Source organism: Lynx canadensis, chromosome B4 (genome assembly GCF_007474595.2).
Source record: "Lynx canadensis isolate LIC74 chromosome B4, mLynCan4.pri.v2, whole genome shotgun sequence".
Lineage (NCBI taxonomy): Eukaryota > Metazoa > Chordata > Mammalia > Carnivora > Felidae > Lynx > Lynx canadensis.
Genome location: NC_044309.1, coordinates 137,388,816 through 137,411,909, shown reverse-complemented (window position 1 = coordinate 137,411,909; position 23,094 = coordinate 137,388,816). Strand labels below are relative to the sequence as shown.

The window sequence follows — 23,094 nt, the reverse complement described above, 5'->3', positions numbered from 1 at the left end:
AAAGGCTGCAAACCCACACACTCTCATGCTCTGTTGGTACGGCATTTAGAAATATTCCTAAAATTTTTAAATAAACAGACTCTGACTCAGCGATTCGACTTCCAGGAATTTATAATTCCAGATCAGCTGGTCCAAAACTGCAGAGACACCTACACTGGGGCATTATCTGTGAAAAGGTTTTTAAAACAAAACCCTGGAGGCAACTGAGGTGTATGTTGACAGACGGTCAATGAGAAAGTTCTGGCAGATCGATCTAGTGAGACACTGTTCACCTGTGAAGGAGGAGGAAGTGCACAAGACACACAGAAAAAGTGTAGTAATGGAACAAACCAACAGGCAAAACACAGGCGTGTACATACAAAAAACTCTGAAAGGAAAAGAAAAAAGTATACGCTAATATACCCGCAGAAGACAGGAGGGCTGGGCGAGAACGAGGGCTTTTTGTTTCGCTGACTTCAGTGTGAACTTTTTTTTACTTAATAAGCAAGTATTATCTGCATAGCACAAATATTTAATCCCTTATCAGTCTGTGGAATAAAAGATTACCCGTTCTCATTCAAATGCCTACCACAGAAACAGATATTACAACTGAAGTTGGGGAACGCAGAGTGAAACAGGATGAGAAACCCACAACCCGAAGATCATTTTCCTAACGGACAAATACAAGAAAATACAAAACTGAAGGAAATATTTTTCACTTTCAGAGGAAAGGCCAGGCTCACCACAAGCAACAAGACGAAGGCTCGAGACAAAGCTAACTGACCCGTCAGTCCTACGAGATAAACAGCACACTAGGAGCGACAAAAATGTATCAGAAACTAGAAAAAAGAGTACACACAAAATACCAAAGGCAGAAGCATGCACGTTAATGTGAGAACCTAAGACTATTTTCACTAAGGTGGCATGGAAAAAAAAAAAAAAAACCCTCAGGATTTTAGAGGCACACAATTACATAAATTAACACACAGATGATACAAACACGGCTTTTCGTTCCCATTTTTCAGCCACAGCATGGTAAGAACCTTCCTGGGTATCTTGTCCTACGGATGATCCCAGCCGGGTAAACGCAGTGGTTTGCTGTCTGCTGGCTGGGGGAGACAGGGAGAGGAGGCAGGAGTGGGGAGCCCCGATCAGCAGCATTTGCTGGTTTCCACGGTGTAAATACCTCTACCCTGGAGGATTTAACATCCCAGGGGTTTCTGAACATTTAACGATGGACTCAGAAGTCAGTACAGGCCAGCCCCAGTAGCCACTGGGTATATGGTATATTGAAATATTGAGGTTAGAGGTCTTCTTGAAAACTACTGTGGCTTTTTTAAAACCTTCTAACTTGAAGGAGAGCACGTATACGGTAACGTGCACAAGTCAGGAGGGTGGAGGTTAATGAGTTTTTAAAAAGTGAACTACTGGGGAAAGAACCATTCTAACCGTTCTAGCTTTAAGACAGAAGGGAAGGAAGACAGGACAGTTCTCAAAAGAAAACGGTCTATAAATTTTTATCTATTGGTGCACCTGGGTGGCTCAGTTGGTCTGACTCCTAGTTTTGGCTCAGGTCATGACCTTGCAGTTCGTAAGTTCCAGTCCTGCATCAGGCTCTGTGCTGACAGCACGGAGCCGGCTTGGGATTCTTTCTCTCCCTCTCTGCCCCACGCCTGCCTGCTCATTCTCAAAATAAGTAAATAAACTTAATTTCTATCTATTAATATACAGTATTTCCTCCCATCTTAGAAATGAAACTATCTGAAAGAAATACACAAACTTTCCTCAATATAAAAAGTTCCATCGGGCACCTGAGTGGCTTCGTTGGTTAAGCATCCGACTTTGGCTCAGGTCACGATCTCGCAGTGTGTGGCTTCGAGCCCCACGTCGGGCTCTGTGCTGACAGCTCAGAGCCTGGAGCCTGCTTCGGATTCTGTGTCTCCCTCTCTCTCTGCCCGTACCCACTCACACTGTCTGTCTCTCTCTCTCAAAGAAAATAAACATTAAAAAAACTAGTTTCATCAGGTCATTTCTTATGACAATATTGAAATTATCTGTACTATAAATACAAGTGCCCTGAAAAAATTGAAAGCTGGGTCTTAACCAAGTACTAAGTTTTAGTTCCTTTTCTGTCTCCTAGAGAATTGATTTTTGAAACTTTTTAGAAGCACAGCTCACTGCTCCTCCTACTGGAAACAAAGGCAAATCTATCTCCAGGAAGGAAAGGCAGTAGGAAGCTGAGATTTGGCTCTTCTAGCACAGAAATGAGAATGAAAGTACCAGCTTTGCCAACGAGCGCAAATGTGGTCTGTAGGAACGCGGCACAGAAAATCCACAGCAAAGTAACCCTGGAAAACAGTACATTCACCGAGAAGGAAATCTACTGTCACAGTGGAAGTCCTAACCATGGCCCGCGGTTACAAGGGAAGCTAAGAGGTTCGTGGCATCACGCACAGCTCCCTGGAAAACGCTATGGATCCCCATGGTGGGTGGTCCTGTGGAGGGCAGCCCCTCCCACCCATCATTCCCACAGACGTCAGTGTTACCGACGTATACTTGACACAATAAAAATACGCCCATCTTGAGTGTATGGTACACAGTTGTGTCGACATACACAGCCAGGTACAACCTTTCCATTACCCAAAACGTTCCTTCGTGCCCCCCACAATCAATTCCACCCCTCCAGACCTCCAGCCCCTGGTGACGTTTCGCAGGCTTTGTTATTATTGGTAAGTTTCAGCACTCTACTCTGGCTACCCTCATGCAGCAGGTTTGCGATTCCTCTCTGCCTGTGTGACAAACACATCCCTTTCTACTGCTGAGTAGTATTCCAGAGAAAGAACCATTCTAACTTTAAGACAGGAGGGAAGGAAGATGGGACAGACAAAAATAAAGAGACTTTCTCACGCAAAGAGAAGGGAAGCGGAATCGGCATAAACTAGCTTCCATCCCCTTGGTAAAGACTCGAATGATCCAGGGCAGCCTTGAGGAGAATAAAAAAAAAAAAATACTTGAGGAAGCTGACCAGGCTGGCGTATGATCGCGAATCTCCTACAAGAACAGAAGAAACAAACTTTCTGGAAGGCAATTTCAAATGTGGACCAGAAGCTTTAAAACGGGATACACCCTTACAGGCAGCAATTTCACGCCGAGGCTAATACGAGGCAAACGTACAAAGATGTGACTGTGAAGGCATGTACCACAGCCCTGGCGACAGTGAGCACAAGTGGGAACAACGTGAATGCCAGACGGGCAAGCTGTGGCAAGTTCTTTGCTTACAATGCCACCCTGGCTTTTCTCATGACATTCACAATGGACAGTTTATGCAGTCAGCCAATACTAAATGCCTACTGTGTACCATGAACATAGGGACGTAAGAGTCAAAACTTTTACCCTCATAAAACTTACATTCCGTAGAAGAAAAAACAGAAACTTACAAAAAGCACAGCACGGTTTCATTTTTCAGAATACATGTTTGTGCACGTGTGCATGCATATATTTGATGTTAGCTGCCTGGAAAAATACGTTAACCAGAATTTTGTTTCAAGTCGTTAACTCTGGATGGTAGGAAGACGGGCACTGTCTTCCCTTACCTGTGTTTTCCTAACCGTTCCAAACCGAGGATACTGTCCTCATCCATTCGGGCCACTGTAACAGAACACTGCAGACTGGAGGGCTTAGAGACAACATCTATGGCTCACAGTTCTGGAGGCTCCAAGTCCACGGTCAGGGTGCCTGCACGGCTGGGTTCCAATGAAGGCCCTCTTCCGGGCTGCAGATGGCCAACCGCACCACGTCGTCACGTGGTGGAAGGGGCAAGGGATCCTTCCGGGGTCTCTCGCATAAGGGCACTAATCCCATTCACGAGGGCTCCAGCCTCAGGACCTCACACCTCCCACGGGCCCCACCTCCGAACAGCATCACGTGGGCCACCAGACTTTCAACATACGAATTTGGAGGCGGGGCACACTCAGTCCATATGTTACTTACGCACTATATTTTAAAGCTTTAAAAGAGAAATTCTCATGGAGGACCAGACTAGGTCAGAAAATCTCCCTTTCCCTCTCTCATCCAAGACTATGAAACCTGTCCTCGTACCTCATCGTCAGCGTGCTGCTCAGAGGTCAGTTTCAGCACGATCTTGCACTGATTCACAAACGTGCTTGCAATCAACTCGGCATGGCTCAAAAACACAGGGATGTCATCCTTGGTCAGTGGCTCATCACCCACGATTTTCGCTATCATAAGGTCCAACAAGGCGACTCTGTGAAACATAAAAGAAATTTTACATAAATACGAAATACTGAAATTGCACCATACTAAAAATATTTATAGAGTGCATTTTAAGAGGATGTTTTAATTTGTTAAATTCCTTACTTTGTTTATAATGTCTAACTAGGGCAAATATTTTTTGTGAATAAAATCAATCTTCATCAGTTACGTGTTTTTTCAAATCTTGACTTCTCTGATGTGACGTGGCTACAGAAATGAGCCCCTGTCATATGCCCTTTACTGTGAGCCCTTAATTCAGTTATTTCAGAAATGCTGTCAAGTGTTATAACGCGTCCACAATGTCAACAGCAGCAAAGTTCGGGGGACTCACATCCATTCACAGCTCACTCCTGGGCTGCTGAGCGCTTTACACACACGGATCTCATTTACTCTACCGACACTCCAAGAGACAGGCACTGCCACCGGCCCGCACTGAGGACGGCAAACAGGGCTCAGTGAGGCCAATTCGCACGCCCCATATCACGCGTGCGGAGCTGCATCAGGACCCAGACACGGGATTCCAGCTCTCGCTCCTGGGCCACAGGCCTCGGCCACTCACTTTGCTGTCCTTCCTGTGAAGGCTGGCTTTGTTTATTTCATCATTTCAGTTTACCGAGACATAAATCTGACGACCAGACCTATTCGATTTTCCATCAGCACTTACGTTATCCCGTAAGTGTTCCTATTCAACAAACTCTTTCCTTCTCTGAGAAAAAAAACCAGGTCTCACCAGGGCAAGTGGGATGTTTCTCAAAATTACGCTCTGACTTGAGATTACACGTATAATTCTCATTCATTTTTAAACCAGAAAGGACAGGAATGCTTAGCAAATGGGGGAAATTCACTTACAGCAGGCTTGGAGCGTTTCTTACCAAACAAACAAAAAAAAAGAGTTTGTTTACTCTTGCAAGTTTCAAGCATGAAATGAAACTATACCAAACTCTTCCTGTATTTTTGCCAAATGATGGGAAAGATCATCCTTCTGGGGAAAAAAAAAAAAAATCACACACAGACCTTACTGGTTTTCAAAACTCCTAAAACCTTCAGATTTCTTACAGCAATCATTAATCCAAAATAAAACAGATGACCCCCTCAACTGAGTACAAAAGAACAACAAACAGTGCAGTACTAGGGTCATCTTTGTTTTCCCTTATTCACACAGAAGCTTTAAAAATGAATGGGGTGCTCTCAGGCCGTAGAGCCAGGCTTTCCGCTTTCCCCAGGCAGGTCGACTTTCCGGGAACGCTGGGGAGGAGGCTACCTACTAGGTATGATCCAAAAGGAACCCAGATGTCTGTGCTAAAAATATTCTTTTTAAACTGGGAAAGCGTGACAATGGCTGCTAGGTATGACAAGTCATAACCTCTGGTTTCAGGGAACTCAGCGCCTCGTGGACTCAGAACAGAGCACAGAAAAGGGAGGAGCAGACCCTGAAGGGGTTGTGTGAGGTCCAAGACAGAAAGAGTAGGCCCAGGGTGGTACCCAAGTTCGTCAGGCAGAAGCAGGAAGGCCCTGGAGTCCCAGGGGACACACGGAGGGAGGCCTGGAAGCGGCGGCTGCCAGATATGGTAACAGGTGCAGACGCTGCCTTCTTTACAGGCTCAGCAGAGGCCATCCACCCCTCACACTCCTCCCTGCTCGGGCGAAGCACCTCTACTGTGTGACTGTAACACGGGACAGCAGAGCAGACGAGGACTTAAGTGATTTTAAGGGGGGGGGGGGGGAACCAGAACATGAATGTTCAAAATAAAAAAATACAAGTCAAGTTTAACTATCACCTGAGAATCAGTTATACTTCATTAAATGATCTGACTTCTATTCTGTTATCTGTCAATAAAAACCTTTAACGGCTCCCATCATCAGGGAGTGGGTCCAAACACTTTCGTCTGCCATTTACAAGGGGGCCGGCCCAACCAGAGGCCCCATCTAACTGTCCAACCCCCCCTACATCTAGCCACCATCAAAAACCATCCGTCTCATCAAAATGTGGGACTCACACGTGGGACTTAACAGCTCAAGGAAGAATTTTTTTTCGAAATCATGTATTTTAACGGTGGATTACATTTGCCCCTCCATTTCTAAGCCAGAAAACATGTGTACTGAAAAGTGCCGTGTGATCCGGGACCGGGGGATGTCATGTGGGAAGCCTGACTCCTTCCAGTTGCAGGGGAACCACTCTGGACACTTCCTTGGAAACGTAACAAAATACCAGTGCTACTCACTCACTGACTTGGTGACTCTCCCAGAGGTGAAGAACGAAGAAGCGAGACGTCAGAGACCACCTATCTAAAGTCACACATCAGTGTGAGAGTCCTCCATCCTTCTTCAACCCAGAAGTCCTCACTCGGGCTGCCACAGGCTCACCGGACACACCCCTTAATGCACACCGAAGCTTCTGTAATTTTCTCTCTCGACCACTGGCTGTCATTAGCATTCTATTTCTGACTCACTTCTGATTAAATAGTTACACAGTTTGCCCTCAAAATCAGGATTCCCATTTCATTAAAAAAAAAAAAAAAGGCAATATATATATATATATATATATAGAGAGAGAGAGAGAGAGATACATATAAGGGAAATATATACGTTTAAGGGAAATACATACATTTAAGGGAAAATTCTATAGCAAAATTTATATCTGAAAGTCCTGCTTAGATTAATGCAAGCTCAATTTTTTTTTAATTTTTTTTTTTTTTACATTCATTTATTTTTGAGAAACAGAGTGAGACAAAGCATGAGCAGGGGAGGGGCAGAGAGAGAAGGAGACACAAAATCCGAAGCAGGCTCCAGGCTCTGAGCTGTCAGCACAGAGCCCGACGCGGGGCTCGAACCACAAACCGTGAGATCATGACTTGCGCCAAAGTCGGATACTCAACCGACTGAGCCACCCAGGTGCCCAATGCAGGCTTAATGTTAATAGCCACACCTGTACCACCCTGGAATGGGTAAGGTGGTTGTGGGGGGACTGGAGTGAGGTACCAAGAAGCAGGGGGAGCTTGTAAGGGCGTGAGTTCTATGAGCAGGGCACGTTAATAATAGTCTCTCCTTCTGGAAATAAAACGTCTGCAATTTGGGGCTCCTGGGCGGCTCAGTCAGTTGGGCATCCAACTTTGGCTCAGGTCACGATGTCACGGTTCGTGGGTTCGAGCCCCGTGTCGGGCTCTGTGCTGACGGCTCAGAGCCTGGAGCCTGCTTCCGATTCTGTGTCTCCCTCTCTCTCTGCCCCTCCCCCGTTCATGCTGTCTCTCTCTGTCTCAAAAATAAATAAACGTTAAAAAAAAAAATTTTTTTTTAAATGTCTGCAATTCAACTAAGGGCTGATGGCCCCAACGAACTGGGAATTTACACGTGGACCGCCCCACAGATACCACTTGTTGAATGGTGTGCCATAAAGGCCAACACCTGTATTAACCCGGACGAGCTAACCAAGATGCAGGCAGGCGCAAAGCCGTGGCCGAACTAACCTCGCTCATCCCTAAGCTACAGGCATACGAGATTCCTGCGTGGTGGGGAAGGAGACTGTTGATTCTGGCATCAGACACGCTGAGTCCAAACACTAGGCCGGCCACCTTGGCAGGGCAAATACCTTAACCCACAAAGCCTCAGATCCCGACGTGGAAAACGGCAAGAATGACACCTACGTCGCGGGGTCTTTCGAGGATGAAGTGAAAGGCTGTAGGGTGCTACCCGGGGGGAAAGTCAGGACGCAGAAGAGCAGGAGCACAGAAGCAACTCACTGACTGAGTGATGACCGCATGCCAGGCACGGATCCCTTCATCCTACGTTTCAAATAGTTATGGCCATGTCACGGGGAGGCTGCCATCCGTACCCCTATCCGACAGAAGAAACACAGACGCACAAGAGGAGGGAACTTCTCCAAAGCAGTGAGCCACGGAACCACCGCCGCTGTGCGCGTTACCCTGCTACAGAGATCACAAGCCTGGAAACTACAATAGTGTTTTCCGAGGGCAGCTGTGTCAATCTAACGATAGCGCGACTCACTGGGAAGGGGGACCAGAGAACTGTGTAAGTGCAGACCCTCGTTTCTGCCAATCAGTCATGGGAACTGCCTGGGACTCCGCAGCCACCGCTTCTCACCAAGCGGCCTGGAGTCAACCGAGGGCACAGCCCAAAGCAGCTGCTCCAAGAAAGGGCAGCAAAACACGCCCAGCACCTTCCAGCCAGGCCTGCCCACACGAAAGGCAGGGGCGGTGTCTCGCTGTCACCTCGAGGCCCCAGGGACCACCAGCAGGCACTTAATGAACACACCGCCTGTTTCACTGACCGATCCTCACACGATTTTAAATCCAGCAGCCGCTAACCCGACGGGCCACTGCAATTCAGCAGGCGGGGGCCGCGGCCAGGGCACCTCGTCAGGCGATTCGGAGGAAGCACCACGTATCCCCACAGGGCTCTCGAGTGGAACCCCTCACGGGAACCACAAAACACAGGACACGGTCTCAGCGCCGTCACAGAGGTGGCGCCCACCTAGACCATCCATTCTAGATACACAGGAAGCACGTTCGTTCACTGCCTGTCCCTGTTGAGAAAAACTCAATCTTTTCCATCCTATTAACCTGCAAACGTACCACTCTGAGCGCAGAATTCCCCGTTACTGCCTGAAAAGGGGTCTGTAGGGAACCCAAGAGCCTCTCCTCGATCACAGACAGAGTGCCTCTGCTGAGCCCCCCCACTCCCCTCCTCCCTGCACCCCCTCCCCCGCCCCCCTGCACACACACCAGCACGGACACCATCAGCACTGAGGCCTCAGGCCCTTCAGCCAACTGTTCGAGGCGGTCACCACAAAAAGCTCAGATGAGCTCTGAAAAGGACCTAAATGCACGAGTGTACAGCTGACCCCGAACAACATAGGGGACAGAGGCAGCGACCCCCAATAGGGTCAGAAATCCATATTTCACTTTTGACTCCCCCCAAACTTAACTACTAACGGCCCACTACTGACAAGAAGCATTACCAATAACATAAGCTGATTAAGACATATTTTGGATGTTATATGTGTTATATACTATATTCTTACAGTAAAGTAAGCTAGAGAAAAGAAAAGGTTATTAAGAAAATCATAAGGTGGGGGGTCGCCTGGGAGGCTCAACTGGTTAAGGGTCGACTCTTGATTTTGGTTCAGGTCATGATCCCAGAGTTGTGGGATCAAGCTCTGGGTCAGGCTCCACCCTGAGCATGTAGTCTGCCTAAGATTCTCTTTCTTTCTTTCTTTCTCTCTCTCTTTCTCTCTCTCTCTCTCTCCCCCTTTGCCCTTCACCCTTGCTCGTGCTCGGTGTCTAATAAAAAAAAGATGAAGAGGCGCCTGGGTGGCTCAGTCGGTTGAGGGTTGAGCGTCCAACTTCGGCTCAGGTCATGATCTCGCGGTTTGTGAGTTCGAGCCCCGCACTGGGCTTTGTGCTGACAGCCCGGAGCCTGGAGCCTGCTTCAGATTCTGTGTCTCCCTCTCTGTGGCCCTTCCCCATTCATGCTCTGTCTCTCTCTCTCAAAAATAAATAAACATCAAAAAAAAAAAAAAAGCTTTTGGAAAAAAAAAGATAAAGAAATAATTTTTTTTTTTTAAATTGAAGAAAAAAAAAAAGAAAACAGAAGGAAGAGGACAAAATACACTTACAGTCCTGTACTTACTGGAAAAACCTGGCACATAAGTGGACCTGTGCAGTTCACATCCATGGGCTCAAGGGTCAGCTGTACATTCACGAGGAGGAGAGGCGGGGGCCAGGACGTTCCAGGCAGAGAAAGGGACACATGCAAAGGCAAACAAGTACAGGGAAGGCCTCAAGAACAGAGAGGAGTTCTCTGTTGCCACAGCGTGGTGACCGGGAGAGAAGGGGCAGGGGTTGGAAATGAAGCAACATTATAAAGGGCCTCAAACAGCCACACCACGGAATTTAACCGCGTCCTGGGCAGGCAGGACCTGCCACTGAAATGGCAGGGTGAGATCCATGCCGGTAGTACGGTAGGTAACAGAGAACGGGAAACAAACATCAGAACAATCGGACTTTAGGCCGCTGCCCTCCCGTGGTCATGGCAGCCTGATTCAGGAGGGCTGAACAGCAGAAGCAACCTAAGTGTCCACCGACGGATGAGTGGGTAAACAAAACGTGGTCCATCCACACAACGGAAGAGGATTCAGCCTTGCAAAAGGAAGGAGAGGGGCGCCCGGGTGGCTCAGTCGGTTAGGCATCCAACTTCAGCTCAGGTCACGATCTCGCAGCTCGTGGGTTCGAGCCCCCGGGACGGGCTCTGTGCTGACAGCTTGGAGCCCGGACCCTGCTTCGGATTCTGTATCTCCCTCTCTATCTCTCAAAAATGAATAAAAGTTAAAAAAATTTTAAACCAAAAAAAAGGGAAGGAGATTCTGACACCCGACACAACACGGATGAACCTTGAGGACATTATCATAAGTGAAATAAGCCAGTCATAACAAGGCAAAGACTGCAGGATTCCACTTACGGGAGGCACTCGCTGTCATCAATATCATAGGGACAGAAAGTCGGATGACGGCTGCCAGGGGCTGGGGGAGGGGCGATGGGGAGCTGTCAACAAGGAAGCTCTGGTTTTGGAAGGTGAGGAAGTTCTGGAGGCTGGCCTCACAACGGTGTCGTGTACAGGGCGCTACTAAACTGCACACGTGAACACGGTTACTGTAGTACATCTGAAGTTATGTGTCCTTTATCACAACTTTTTAAAATCTTGTTCAATGTTTGTTTATTTTTGAGACAGAGAGAGAGCATGACTGGGGGAGGGGCAGAGACAGAGGAAGACACAGACTCCGAAGCAGGCTCCAGGTTCCGAGCTGTCAGCACGGAGCCCGACGCGGGGCTTGAACTCACGAGCTGTGAGATCGTGACCCGAGCCAAAGTCAGACGCTCAAGCAACTGAGCCACCCAGGCGCCCTATCACAATTTTTTAAAAGGCCACAGCCGAAGTCCAGTCAAAGAGGACGTAAGGGTAAAGCAAAGGTGTGGTGAGAGCAAGCTCACCAGACACGGGGATGGCTCCCTCAGCAAGGCCACTGACCCGGGAACCGGAAAGGGGACCCTGAGGTTTCCGACGTGGCAGACGGTATGACCCAAGTAAGCGCACTTACTGGATAGACCTTCCCGACGATAAGAAAATTCATTCGCAGGGCACCCGGGTGGCTCAGTTAAGTATCCGACTTCAGCTCAGGTCATGACCTCATGGTTCAGGAGATCAAGCCCCACATGAGGTTCTCTGCTGTGAGCATGGAGCCTGCTTGGGATCCTCTGTCCTCCTCTCTCTCTCTGCTCCTCCCCCACTCATTCTCTCTCCCTCTCTCTCTCACACACACACACACACACACACACACACACACACACAAATAGATAAATAAATAAAATAAACATTAAAGACAAAATTCATTTGCCTCATGCTTTCATCCAAACAACCTTTTCTGGCACCTGTGACGTGCCAAGCACTGTCTGGGAAACGTGGGCACCCCAGAATCAAAGACAAAATCCATTCCCTCTCAGGCTGACAGCCCAAGGGCGCTGTCACAAGGCAGCACGCAGGTGTGTGACACAATATGATGTACAATGAGTGACACGAGGAAATGAAAGCGCTTCTCCTTTGGAAGAAAAGTAAAGAGGGGCGGTGACAGGTGAGCAGATGCTCCATGAAGGGAAGCAGTGGCTGCGACTTTTTTTAAATAAAAACGGAAAACGTTTAGTCTGGCACCGTCTTGGTTACATAATGGAGCAGCCTAAACACTGATCTTTTGTAAGGAATATGAAGAATACAAAATTGCATATTAAAATACAACTCAAGGGGCACGTGGGTGTCTCAATCGGTTAAGCGTCTGACTTCGGCTCAGGTCATGATCTCGCGGTCTGGGAGTTCGAGCCCCGTGTCGGGCTCTGCGCTGACAGCTCGGAGCCTGGAGCCTGCTTGGGATTCTGCGTCTCTCTCTCTCTCTCTCTCTCTGCCCCTCCCCTGCTCACACTCTGTCTCTCTGTCAAAAATAAATAAACATTAAAAAAAAAATACAATTCAACCAGGCATTATTCTCCTCGCATTCAGGTATTCCTCACTGCAAAGCCATTTCCTAACTTATAGCCCTGTTCCTTGTGTCACATATTTTAGGTCAAAAACTACGAATAATTCTTTTTCTGCAACAGAAGTATGCATATGGTGGGGCGGGGGCACTGGGTTTATAAACATGGCATTTATTTATTTATTTATTTATTTATTTATTTATTTATTTATATTTTTTTAGCGTTTATTTTTGAGACACAGAGAGACAGAGCTTGAACGGGGGAGGGTCACAGAGAGAGGGAGACACAGAATCCGAAGCAGGCTCCGGGCTCCGAGCCGTCAGCAGGGCTCAAACTCATGGACTGAGATCCTGACCTGAGCCGAAGTCGGACGCTTAACCGACGGAGCCACCCCGGCACCCCACAAACATGGCATTTAAATTGACTTTAAAAGCACAAACTTTTCCTCTTTGTCAAAGATATTAAAGATACGAGAGTTCCTCAACAAGACTACAAAGGAGCATACACGGAACTGTTGGAAGCCAAACATACCGTAAGAATTTCAAAACCACAGCAATTATACAAATGGTGACTACAATCAAAAGATTAACATTTTTTACAGTTTTTCATCATTAGACCTGGGATTTCTAAGTTAAGTTTTATGTTTCCCGAGGCAGCGTCTCCAGTAAGGCTAGGAAAGCCACAAGCCGCCGGACTCATACTGGAAATCGTTTCACACCGTCCTCTCCGTGTCCAGGTCTGGAAACCGAACCCCAACTGGGTAAAGGGCCCGGCTACGGGCACGTGAAGCACCACCATCACAACGAGGCACGGAGCCAAGGTCTCAGTGCTCTGAGGGCACTCTTCTTCCCACTGCCACGGCAGGGAGGTGGCAGATGGGCACCAACTTTGCCGGAAATACCTATGGGTCCCTACGAGCTTTGGTGGAGCACGTCCCACATGGTCACACCGGTGGTACGAACAGGAGCACGTTGCAAGGCTACAGACAGTCGTCAAGGGACAAGCCTGACATTGTGCCGGTCACGGTTTTCGAGCGCGCCCTCACTGAACGATGCCATCAACCTGGACTCGGCAGCCCCACGTAAATCACTGCCTGTTGTGGCCGAGCGGTAATGCTAACCAGCCAATTTGAAACCATTCCTGACCCAGAAACATGTAGTTAGAGATTTTGTGCCAGCTAAGAAACCACACAGTTTTTCATTCATGTGTACGGGATACTCTATATGGAATGCTAAATACTCAAAACCACACTGGTTTTTGGGGTTACCTTTCTTGATTGCTCATTTTGGCATACATGGCTTTCACCAATTCCGGGCTTTTCAGAAAATGGTCTGTAATAATCAAGAACCTAAGAAAAAAGGAGGAAAAAGTGTGGTTACCAGAAACATAGTAAAATGGACATAGCCTTATCTCTCTATAGGCGTTTCATACATAAAAACATTTCTTTTTATTGAATTTTTGATTTGCTGCAATATTAAAATGTTTTAAGAGGTTCACAGGCGATTTTTCCATTAACAGCTAAAAGAAAATAAAAACCCTCAAAATAGGTTTCTCCAACTTTACCTCTGAAAAACGTACTGATATGATTCATTTATTCCACCGGAGGGAGGGGCCTACTCTGTATAGGTTTTATCTAAGTTTCATTTTCACAGTAACATGAAATTGACCTATAAGTTCAGGTATACACAGAAAACACATTAAACTGTTTTACTCAGAAGGTTAAGTGCTAAAATCAACCAGAGCAACGGGACATGTCATACATGTTATTTAAACATATGCCAACAGCCTGGTAAGGCACACGGGCTTGATTACCTCGTCCGTAAAAGCTCTCGAGTTACCAACAAAACATCCTCACTGTCAAGCAAACCACTCATCTAAACTCAGAGATCAACGTATGAAGACCCGGAGGCAAAGATTACCAGCGTCCTTCTTCAAAGTACCCCTGTGACAACTAAAAAGACTGTGTCGTATTATTAATTACTTCTGAATCGTATCTGCCGGAGGGCGTCTCCAGTCTTAGGAACTAAAGAGGATACTGTTTATAACCATGGTTATAGCAGTAAGGGTGACTGTGAAGCATTAAATATATTTATGGACATGGTTCATCTAACTCTTTAACCAAAAAGTTAACAGATGTGTTTCAGCGTAAACCAAATGATGCAGATTAACGACAACACGTCGTCACTCATAAAACACCAAAAGCTAAATAAGTATTCTATTTCTTCACAGCCTTCAAAATAACTGATTGACACTTTGATACGAAATATTTCTAGTAATAACGGATATATTCGAAATTCTCAGACAGTTTTCATATGAGGTTAAGTCCTCAAACTGCAACGGCAGAAACTGACGCATTTCAAGCCAGGTTCGCAGAAGTGATCGTAAAGCACGTTCATAATTGAGCTTTCTGGAGCTCAACACATTTTCCCAAGAACACTCGTTCAAAGCGCAATGCTCCAAACGGCCAGGAGCTAGGTCAGAAGCCGTCTTCCCAAACGCTAACAGTGGAGAAAGATTCACACACAGAGAATTAGACAAAAATGTCTTAGGGGCAACACACACACTTCATGGATCAGAGTAAAAACAAAGTTTATCTAACCAGAGGGCCAGGGCAGGACGTTCAGGAGGCCGGAGGAGAGCAGAGCATTTAAATTACCGGTGACAAAAAGGACTTGGAAAAACAGCATGGCAGTGCGCTCAGGGAACCACAGCCAGGAAAACACGACAAGGGTTTAAAGAGGGTTTCAGGGGGCGCCGGGGTGGCTCAGTCGGTTAAGCGTCCGACTTCGGCTCAGGTCGTGATCTCGCGGTTTGTGGGTCCGAGCCCCACGTCAGGCTCTGCGCTGACGGCGAACTCCATGACGACCATGCCCTCCTTTGAGACACTGGGCATGGCGCCCTTTCTTTTTTTGACCAATTTTATTGATCTTAAAGAAACAATCTTGCCTTGGTTAATTTTTTCTAGTGTGTTTCTGTTTTCTGGGTCACTGACTTCGGCCCCGATTTCTTACCGTTCGCTTTTTCCTGCTGCCTACTCGGGTTTTACTGTGCTCTTCTGTCTTCACAAAGTACAACCTAAGGTCACTGCTTTCAGACCTTTCTTCTTTTCTGGTAGAAACATTTAAAATTATAAATTGCCTTCCAAGCACTGCTTTAGCTTTATCCCACAAATCCTTAGACTTTCATTATCCTTCAGTTCAAAAGACTAACTTGCCCTGTGATTTCTCCTTTGACAAATCAATTATTTACATGAGCTAATTGCCAAAAACTTGGAATATTTCTAGATATCATCTGATTATGGTTTTCTAATGTAAATTCACTGCGGTCAGAGACTCTGTCTCTGTCTGTTCTCAATCATTCTCATATATTTACTGAGACTTTACAGCCCAGACTAGGGTCTAGATTGGTGAACATGACATGTGCAGTTGAAAAGAAAGTAGATTTTCCAAGTTCTGAGATGATATCCTACAACATCTCTCAGGTGAAGGTGGTTCTGAGTTCATCCATGTCCACACTGACATCTGTCCACTCCAGTGAATGGCTGAAAAGCAGGAGTGAACATCTCCAACTATCACTCCCAATTCCCAGCATAAAGGACTCACAATGTACCCTCCTACCTCAGACAACCATAAATGCAGGGAAAACACGACATTACAGTTTTTAGACAACCGACAAAAGACCCAAGTCAAGTAGGTTGTGGAAATGAAAGGCACTTTGGAGAATTTCTTCCTAAACAAATAAGATATTCTAATAAGCATGTGATAAATGTGATTTCAGATCAGTATGTTTATAAAATCCTTACGGCCCAACAGCAGACTGGGACACACTCGGTGGAGGAAGGGGTAAGTCTCCCACGGTGGAGTGGGTGCTGAACAGGTGGAAATGGGGCTGAAAAAGTTTCCAGGGACGTGGGGCGGTGAGGGCAAGGGCGATGGGCAGGGACAGAGGAAAGACGCGTCACAGTCACTGTGGCGCCTGGCCGCCGTGACCATCTATAGCACCTAGAGCACAAAGGAAAGCGGATCTGCACTTTCACCTTTACACCGAGAAGTGCAACCACAGCAAACAGCTAAACCTCAAAAGTGAAATGACACAACACTGACGAAACCCTGAGTAGGGCAAAGACCTCTGCGTCCATCACCAAAAATCTATAGGACATAAAAAGACGGACAACTTCATCTACCAAGACATCAAAAAAAATTTTTTAATGTTTATTTATTTTGAGGGAGGGGGCATGAGTGGGAGAGAGGAGCAGAGAGAGGAAGAGGGGATCCCCGGCAGGCTCCACACTCAACAGGGAGCCCAACGCGGGCCTCGATCCCACAACCGCGAGATCACGACCTGAGCCGAGATCAAGAGTCAGATGGTTAACCGACTGAGCCACCCGGGCGCCCCTCAAAAATTTTTACATAAAAAATGCCACACACAAAATCAAAAGACAAGGAAGTGAGACAAAATCTGCGTTTTATTCCATAGAAAAGACCACCGGCCCTAATTTAGAAAATATTCTTCAGCTACAGATAAGACCGACCTCCTAAAGGAAAAACAGGTCAAGAAAACGAGAACGAACATAAAAGAAAAATAGGCTCTTCAACATCTAAAACGGTGCTCAGCCTCGGAACAAGAAAAACAGAAGATAAAACTCTGTAACGATGCCACTTCAAACCTCGGCGAGACCGGCGCTCCCAACACTTTGAGAGCACACTCTGTTAGCACCGAGGTAGCAAACCGGGTCCTCTCAACGGCCAAGGGGAGTGTCCGTTGGTACAACAGCTATGAAGGACCTCTTGGCAGTATCTGTTAAAATATAAAAAGCACGTTTCCTTTGGCCTAGTAATTGCACCGACGAATTTATCGGACAGTCGTACTCGCCAACGTGCAACGTGACGTACGTACGAACGAGGCTACTCACCGCCACATTCTGTAGTTACAAAACGCGGGGGGCCTAGATGTTCACCAGTAAGGGGCCGATGAAATAAATCGCGATACAGTCGCACAACGGAAGACAAAAGAAAGTTCTTTATATACTTCTAGGGAAAGATCTCACAAGTCTACCATCTGGTTAGAAAAGCAGGAGACTCAACGGTGTGTCGAGGACGAACGGGCAGCCCACCTGTTCAGGGGCCGGGGCCGGAGGAGCTATGAATGGAATGGGAGAATGAATCTCCCCCCAAGTTAAAAAGATCATTTAAGTATATCCTGGGAAATTCACCTCAAGTTGGTTTCTCCTTACTGCCCTACGGTGGTGTGACGCCACCTGGTGGCCCGGGCGGCTCAGCGTCCCAGGAAGAGGGCCGTGGCGGTAGACGAGTCCGGTCGGTCTTACCAGGAGCTACTTCTGGGCAGGGAAAGCTCAGCCATTTCTCCAAAGCGACTTGACTAACAAATCTCTACGTCTCTCCCCAAACGGACACAGAAAAACAGAAACCCAAGACGAGGTCACTTCACCTCCCTGTCTGGGCGACTCAGCGGCACAGCGCTCAGGTCACCTAAAATCTTGGTTACAAAGCACCACTACCGCGCAGTGCTCACCGCCCCCTGCAGCGCGACTGCACCCGCCAAGCACGTCGCCCACGACACGCTGCCAGGGCGCCTCTCCTCTCCCCCCAGTGCCAACGCCGTGCCCTCTCCCGACCCGCACTGCCCTCGGCCTGGAGTTTCAGCTCCCGCTCTCCAGAAGCCCCCCTCGCAGGCGAGCTCCCAGCCCCGGGCTTCCACGGCACCCTGTGCTCTGTCTTCTGGAACTTCCACGCTGGCCGCACCACAGGACGTCTCCGCTTAGGTGCACGGTGGGCGGCTCCAATCCCGCACGGCCCGCACAGAACTCCCAATCTCCCCACCGCCGGCCAACAAGCCCAGACCCTGGCCGGCGCCCCTGCCTTTCTGCTCCCAACCTCACCCCACACCCCCAACCCGCATGAAGCCCCACGGGCTCTCCCTGCAGAGCACATTCAACCCGCGCGCTTCTCCTCACCCCCACGCCACCACCCTCAGCCAAGCCGCCCGCGCCCCCTGCCCGGACCTGGAGGCCACGGCTGCCCCCACTCTACCCACCCCCCCCAACCCCCAGCTCAGCCTCCGCCCGGAGGCCAGAGGGAGCTTTTAAATCGCAGACCAGGTCGGTACAGATTCTGCTCAGAACTCTGCGAGCCCCTCCCATGGCACAGAGAGAAGGCCAACGACGTCTTCCCGGTTCACGAGGCCCGAAGCAACTGGTTTCCAGCCGCCCCTCGGGCTGTGTGTCCCGCCCAGGGCTCTGAAACCACCCTGGGCCCTGTCCCGCAACAGAGGCCTCTGCTGGGGCGAGGGGTGGGGGACAGAAGGGGGAGGGGGGTGGGGGGAAGGGGGGTCTCCACACTCTGGGGACTCACTGCTCCACATGTCCCTCCCGGCTGGCCTCCACCTTTACCACACAGGCTATCAAGCAGGCCGGTGACCCTGTTCTCAGCTCAGTGTCACTGCCTCAGGAGGGACTTCCCTGAACTCCCAATTCCAAAGCAGCACCCGGCCCCTCCAAGCCCCATCACCGCACTGGAGGACTCTGCTGAAGTCAAATACTCCTCGTTTTTCTTCACAGTCTGTGCCCCGCACCAATCGTATTTAAACGATTACTAATAAGGGGCACCAGGGTGGCTCAGTCAGCTAAGCATCTGACTTCGGCTCACGTCATGATCTCATGGTTCGGGAGTTTGAGCCCCAAGTCAGGCTCTGTGCTGACAGCTCGGAGCCTGGAGCCTGTTTCGGATTCTGTGTCTCCTTCTCTCTCTCTCTGCCCCTCCCTCCCTCCCTCCCTCCCTCTCTCTCTCTCTCAAAAATAAACATTAAAAAAAATTTTTTAATAAAAAATAAGTTACTACGAATAAAACAGCAAATGCTACACTGTTTGCTCCGAGCCGAGCACCACTCGAAGGACAGCTTTGTAAACACAACTGGGTGTGTATCTTTTCTCAGGCATTTGTCTGGCATCTTATGTACTTATTTGGGGGGGTTTTGTTCATTATCGGTCTCTCTCCCTAAAACATAATGTCTTCTTAATTTTGAACCTCCAGAGCCACAAACACTGCCTGGCACACGTTAAAGACTCAATCAATGATCACTGACTTCATTAATCAGTTCCTGTTTGAAGTGAGCATTTTAAGTTTCCTGAGTTTCCTACAAGCGTGCACAGGGCAGGAGGGGTCTCTAACTCCCAAGTTCTCCGAGAGAAAAGCAGGTCAGATCGTTGCACGGAGGGCAAATTATTCCTTGCGCGGAGCCCAAAGCCCCTTCTCCTGGGCACGCTGGACAGGCCTGCCAGCAGGGTCCTCACGGCAGACCCGAAGTCAGTCAGAGCAAAGCTGCTTCAGAGTATTTGCCAGCGCAAGCCAGGCCCCAGACTGGAGGTGGGGTACTATGGGCTCTCAGGTCAGTACATCAACCCAGGAGATGTTGATGAGCACCTAGAGACGCACAGATGGACTGTTCAGTTTTCAAGAGTTTCTTTGCATTTTTGAGTTACCCAGGCAAGTACTGGGTGGCAATGAGGTCAAGGTCACACTCACTGGGTCACCAGTCAAATGCAACACCATACACTTTAACAGTCACCAGAATTAAATACCAGCTCGTTCGCTTTAACCAAATGTAATTAAAAAGGCAAAGCCATCAGAGCAAAGGACAAGAATGACATCTTCCCATGATGCTACATAAGAAGAGGCTGGAACGAGTACTGCCACTGAGGCCTCAGAGCGACAGCAAGGGACACGGTGTTGTTAGCCAACAGTCCCCAAGGCAGACCAACCACCCCAGCGCCTGTGTTGTTTTTATTTTTACTTTTTTAAGTAGGTTGCATGCCCAGCGTGGAGCCCAATGCGAGGCTTTAACTCTCGATCCCAAGATCAAGACCTGATCTGGGATCAAAAGCCAGACGCGTAAGCAACTGAGCCACCCAGGCGCCCCAATCCATACGCCTTTAAACACAGGGGACGTGAAGTTCAAAAGCGTGGAAGCGTCTGACCTAAATCAGCCCCGTCGTTTAAGAATTAAAGAAAGAGAGGCCCACAGAGGTTTAGTGTCCTGGGGAAGGTCCCTCAGTTACCTGAAAGTCAAGACAAGAGCTCCGTCTCTGACTTCCAGGGCTTCTCTGAAAATGCTCCCCTTTAGAGAGCTTGCCGCTTGCTCAAGCAGCCCTTTGGGAGAGAAGTTTCAGGTGAACTTAGCATCTGGCTCTCCGTGTCACCTTCAGCTCAAAGTGACCAAGTGTAAAATTCCTCCATTCTTTTTTCCCGTTTTCTTTTGCGAAAGATTTTACCTTTTTTTTTTTAATTTTTTTTTAACATTTATTTATTTTTGAGACAGAGAGAGACAGAGCATGAACGGGGGAGGGTCAGAGAGAGAGGGAGACACAGAATCTGAAACAGGCTCCGGGCTCTGAGCTGTCAGCACAGAGCCCGACGCGGGGCTCGAACTCACAGACCGAGAGATCATGACCCGAGCTGAAGTCGGATGCTCAACCGACTGAGCCACCCAGGCGCCCCAGCGAAAGATTTTACCTTTAAGTAACATCTGCACCCAACACGGGGCTCAAACCCACAACCCTGAGATCAAGAGTCTCACGCTCCACGGACTGAGCCAGCCACGCGCCCCCTCCATTTTTTTTTCCACACAAGAAAGAGGAAACGTCTACTGGTGAGTGAAGATAGCGGCATCTGTACTTTAACGATTTCGAGGACGAGAGTAACTGTCACTCACCTTCAGCCTATGCAAAGGGCAGGAAAAAAGCATCCTGTGTGGACATCCACACAAACAACTGAATTCTCCGCTACCACGTTATGGCGTAACATCCAGCGTCCAACACTGATGGCAAATATGCAACAGAGCAACGAGAAGACGCCGACGGGAGGGCGACCTGTTCCTTGCACCTTGAAAGCGGTCACTGCAATGGCTGTCAATCACGCGTGTCTGTGTTAGTTCCTGAGATTGTCTTCCTAACGGAATCTATTCTCCATGCCAGCATGTCGCATCAGGTTACAAGTGCAATTCTCAACTTTCAACTTAGAATCCACTGCATGTACTTTCTTACCGAACGTCGGCTCGGGGGGAATCGAAGACAAAGACTTTTACAACAACGAGAGACCCAACCGTGGTCAGTGCTTCCTAAGTTACAGATTTGACATCTGTGATTAAACTCTTCTGGAGAACAACCATCTCTGTAAATTCCGAAATTCTGTGGCAGTGTTGTGTGAGGGAGGTGGGTCCTTCTGATCCGAAACCTGAAACGCCACAAGGACACCTAGAGACTGTAAGTAAGGCTCCACTAACACTCCAGACGTCACGGAAGAGAACAAACGGTCTTGGGGAGGGTCAGAAATATCTTCTAGCAAAGGCAGGAGTTGGAGTAGAAAGGGCATCAGAGAAAGAGATTTATTTCCCAAAAAGAGAAAACGAGAAATGCGATACTTTTGTTAAGTCCTGAACTGCACGCACAGACACACGAGCTGAACGCTCTCCCTCACGTGCACGAGGGTCCCAGGCCGGCCTCGCCTATTACTTTCTGTTTCTGGTGCCAAAACGGACTCATGCAGGCCAAGAGGCAAAACGCCTCCGCTTAATCTTGAAATTCATCACCGAAATGTGATTACAGAAAAGCTAACATTCACAAATCAAGCTGTCGACGTCAAAGCACTGACCACATATCTGCATCATTTTCCATACTGGCTAAAAACCCAGATGCATCAAGGTCCTTCTTTCCATCTCCTTTCTCTCCATCTTCCTCGTTTATAAATGGTGTTAATAAGGTATGTGAACAATCACAGACAGATTAATTATTGTCTCCAGGACAGTGTTCCCAGTCCACACAGAAAGTGCTAAAAGCCATCTCTAAGCATCAAGAAGCAGACATACAGGGGAACCTGGGTGGCTCAGTTGGTTAAGTGTCCAACTCTCCATCTTGGCTCGGGTCATGATCTCACGTTTGTGAGTTCAAGCCCCTCCTCGGGCTCCACACTGAGAGCGTGGGGCCTCCTTGGGATTCTCCCTCTCTCTCTCTGCCCCTCCCCTGCTTGCTCTCTCGCTCTCTCTCTCTCAAAACAAATGAATAAACTTAAAAAAAAAAAAAAGACAAAGAGCAGTATGCCATTGACAAACGGAGTTATTGCTAAAGTTAAGGTTTTAGGGAAATTTTTTCAAACGAGATCCCTGTCTTATCCCCACTTCCACATAAGCACGAAGCACACAGTATCAAAGCCACACTTACAAAATATCTCAGGGACTGTGAAAACCTAGAAAATGCTTTCATACCGCACTAATTAAGCGAAGAATCTGATTTAACCAGGTTCTGGAAAAAGAACGCTATTCGTTTCTGAGGACGGGGAAATCCCACCCACAGTTGCTTCCTACAGCAATCTGGACAAAGCTTCCAAAGCTGGTATAGAAAGGAACTTTCTTCTCTTTGACAAGTAAGTAACATCTTCACTAAGGCAGAAAATCCCCCTAGAACACAAATAAGCTATAACCTCTGCAAAAGACAGCAGGCGGGATCTCCTAAGGCACCTTTACTGTAGGATTTAGAGGAGTCCAAACACCAAGACCCAACCCCTGGATTCATGCGGGGTCATCTCAGAGCAGGAAAACGTCCTTCACACCTACAAACAAAAGGAGCAAATATTTTTAGAAGGACATTATCCCAATAACTCAAACCGAGTACCGCCAGAGCCCTTGGCGCCCACGCTTCCCTGCGTCCCTAGTGTATCCAAACAAAGGACCCGGCTACTGAAACCTTGCATTTGTCCCTTTCCCAGAAAAGACACCAAACCCATGAATTCTAACACTG

General features: G+C 48.0%; 1 protein-coding gene across 2 annotated transcripts in view; it reads right to left on the bottom strand.

Annotated features, from left to right (window-relative positions):
* The window catches only part of ATXN10 (ataxin 10), a 166,576-nt gene that overhangs the window by 97,795 nt on the left and 45,687 nt on the right, over positions 1–23,094 (bottom strand). For both annotated transcript variants that reach the window (XM_030320922.1, XM_030320926.1), the window contains exons 6-7: positions 13,555–13,635; positions 4,078–4,243 (exon numbers count right to left, since the gene is read on the bottom strand). In XM_030320922.1, coding sequence (XP_030176782.1) covers positions 4,078–4,243; positions 13,555–13,635 — 247 coding nt within the window. The remainder of the gene's footprint in view (positions 1–4,077; positions 4,244–13,554; positions 13,636–23,094) is intronic.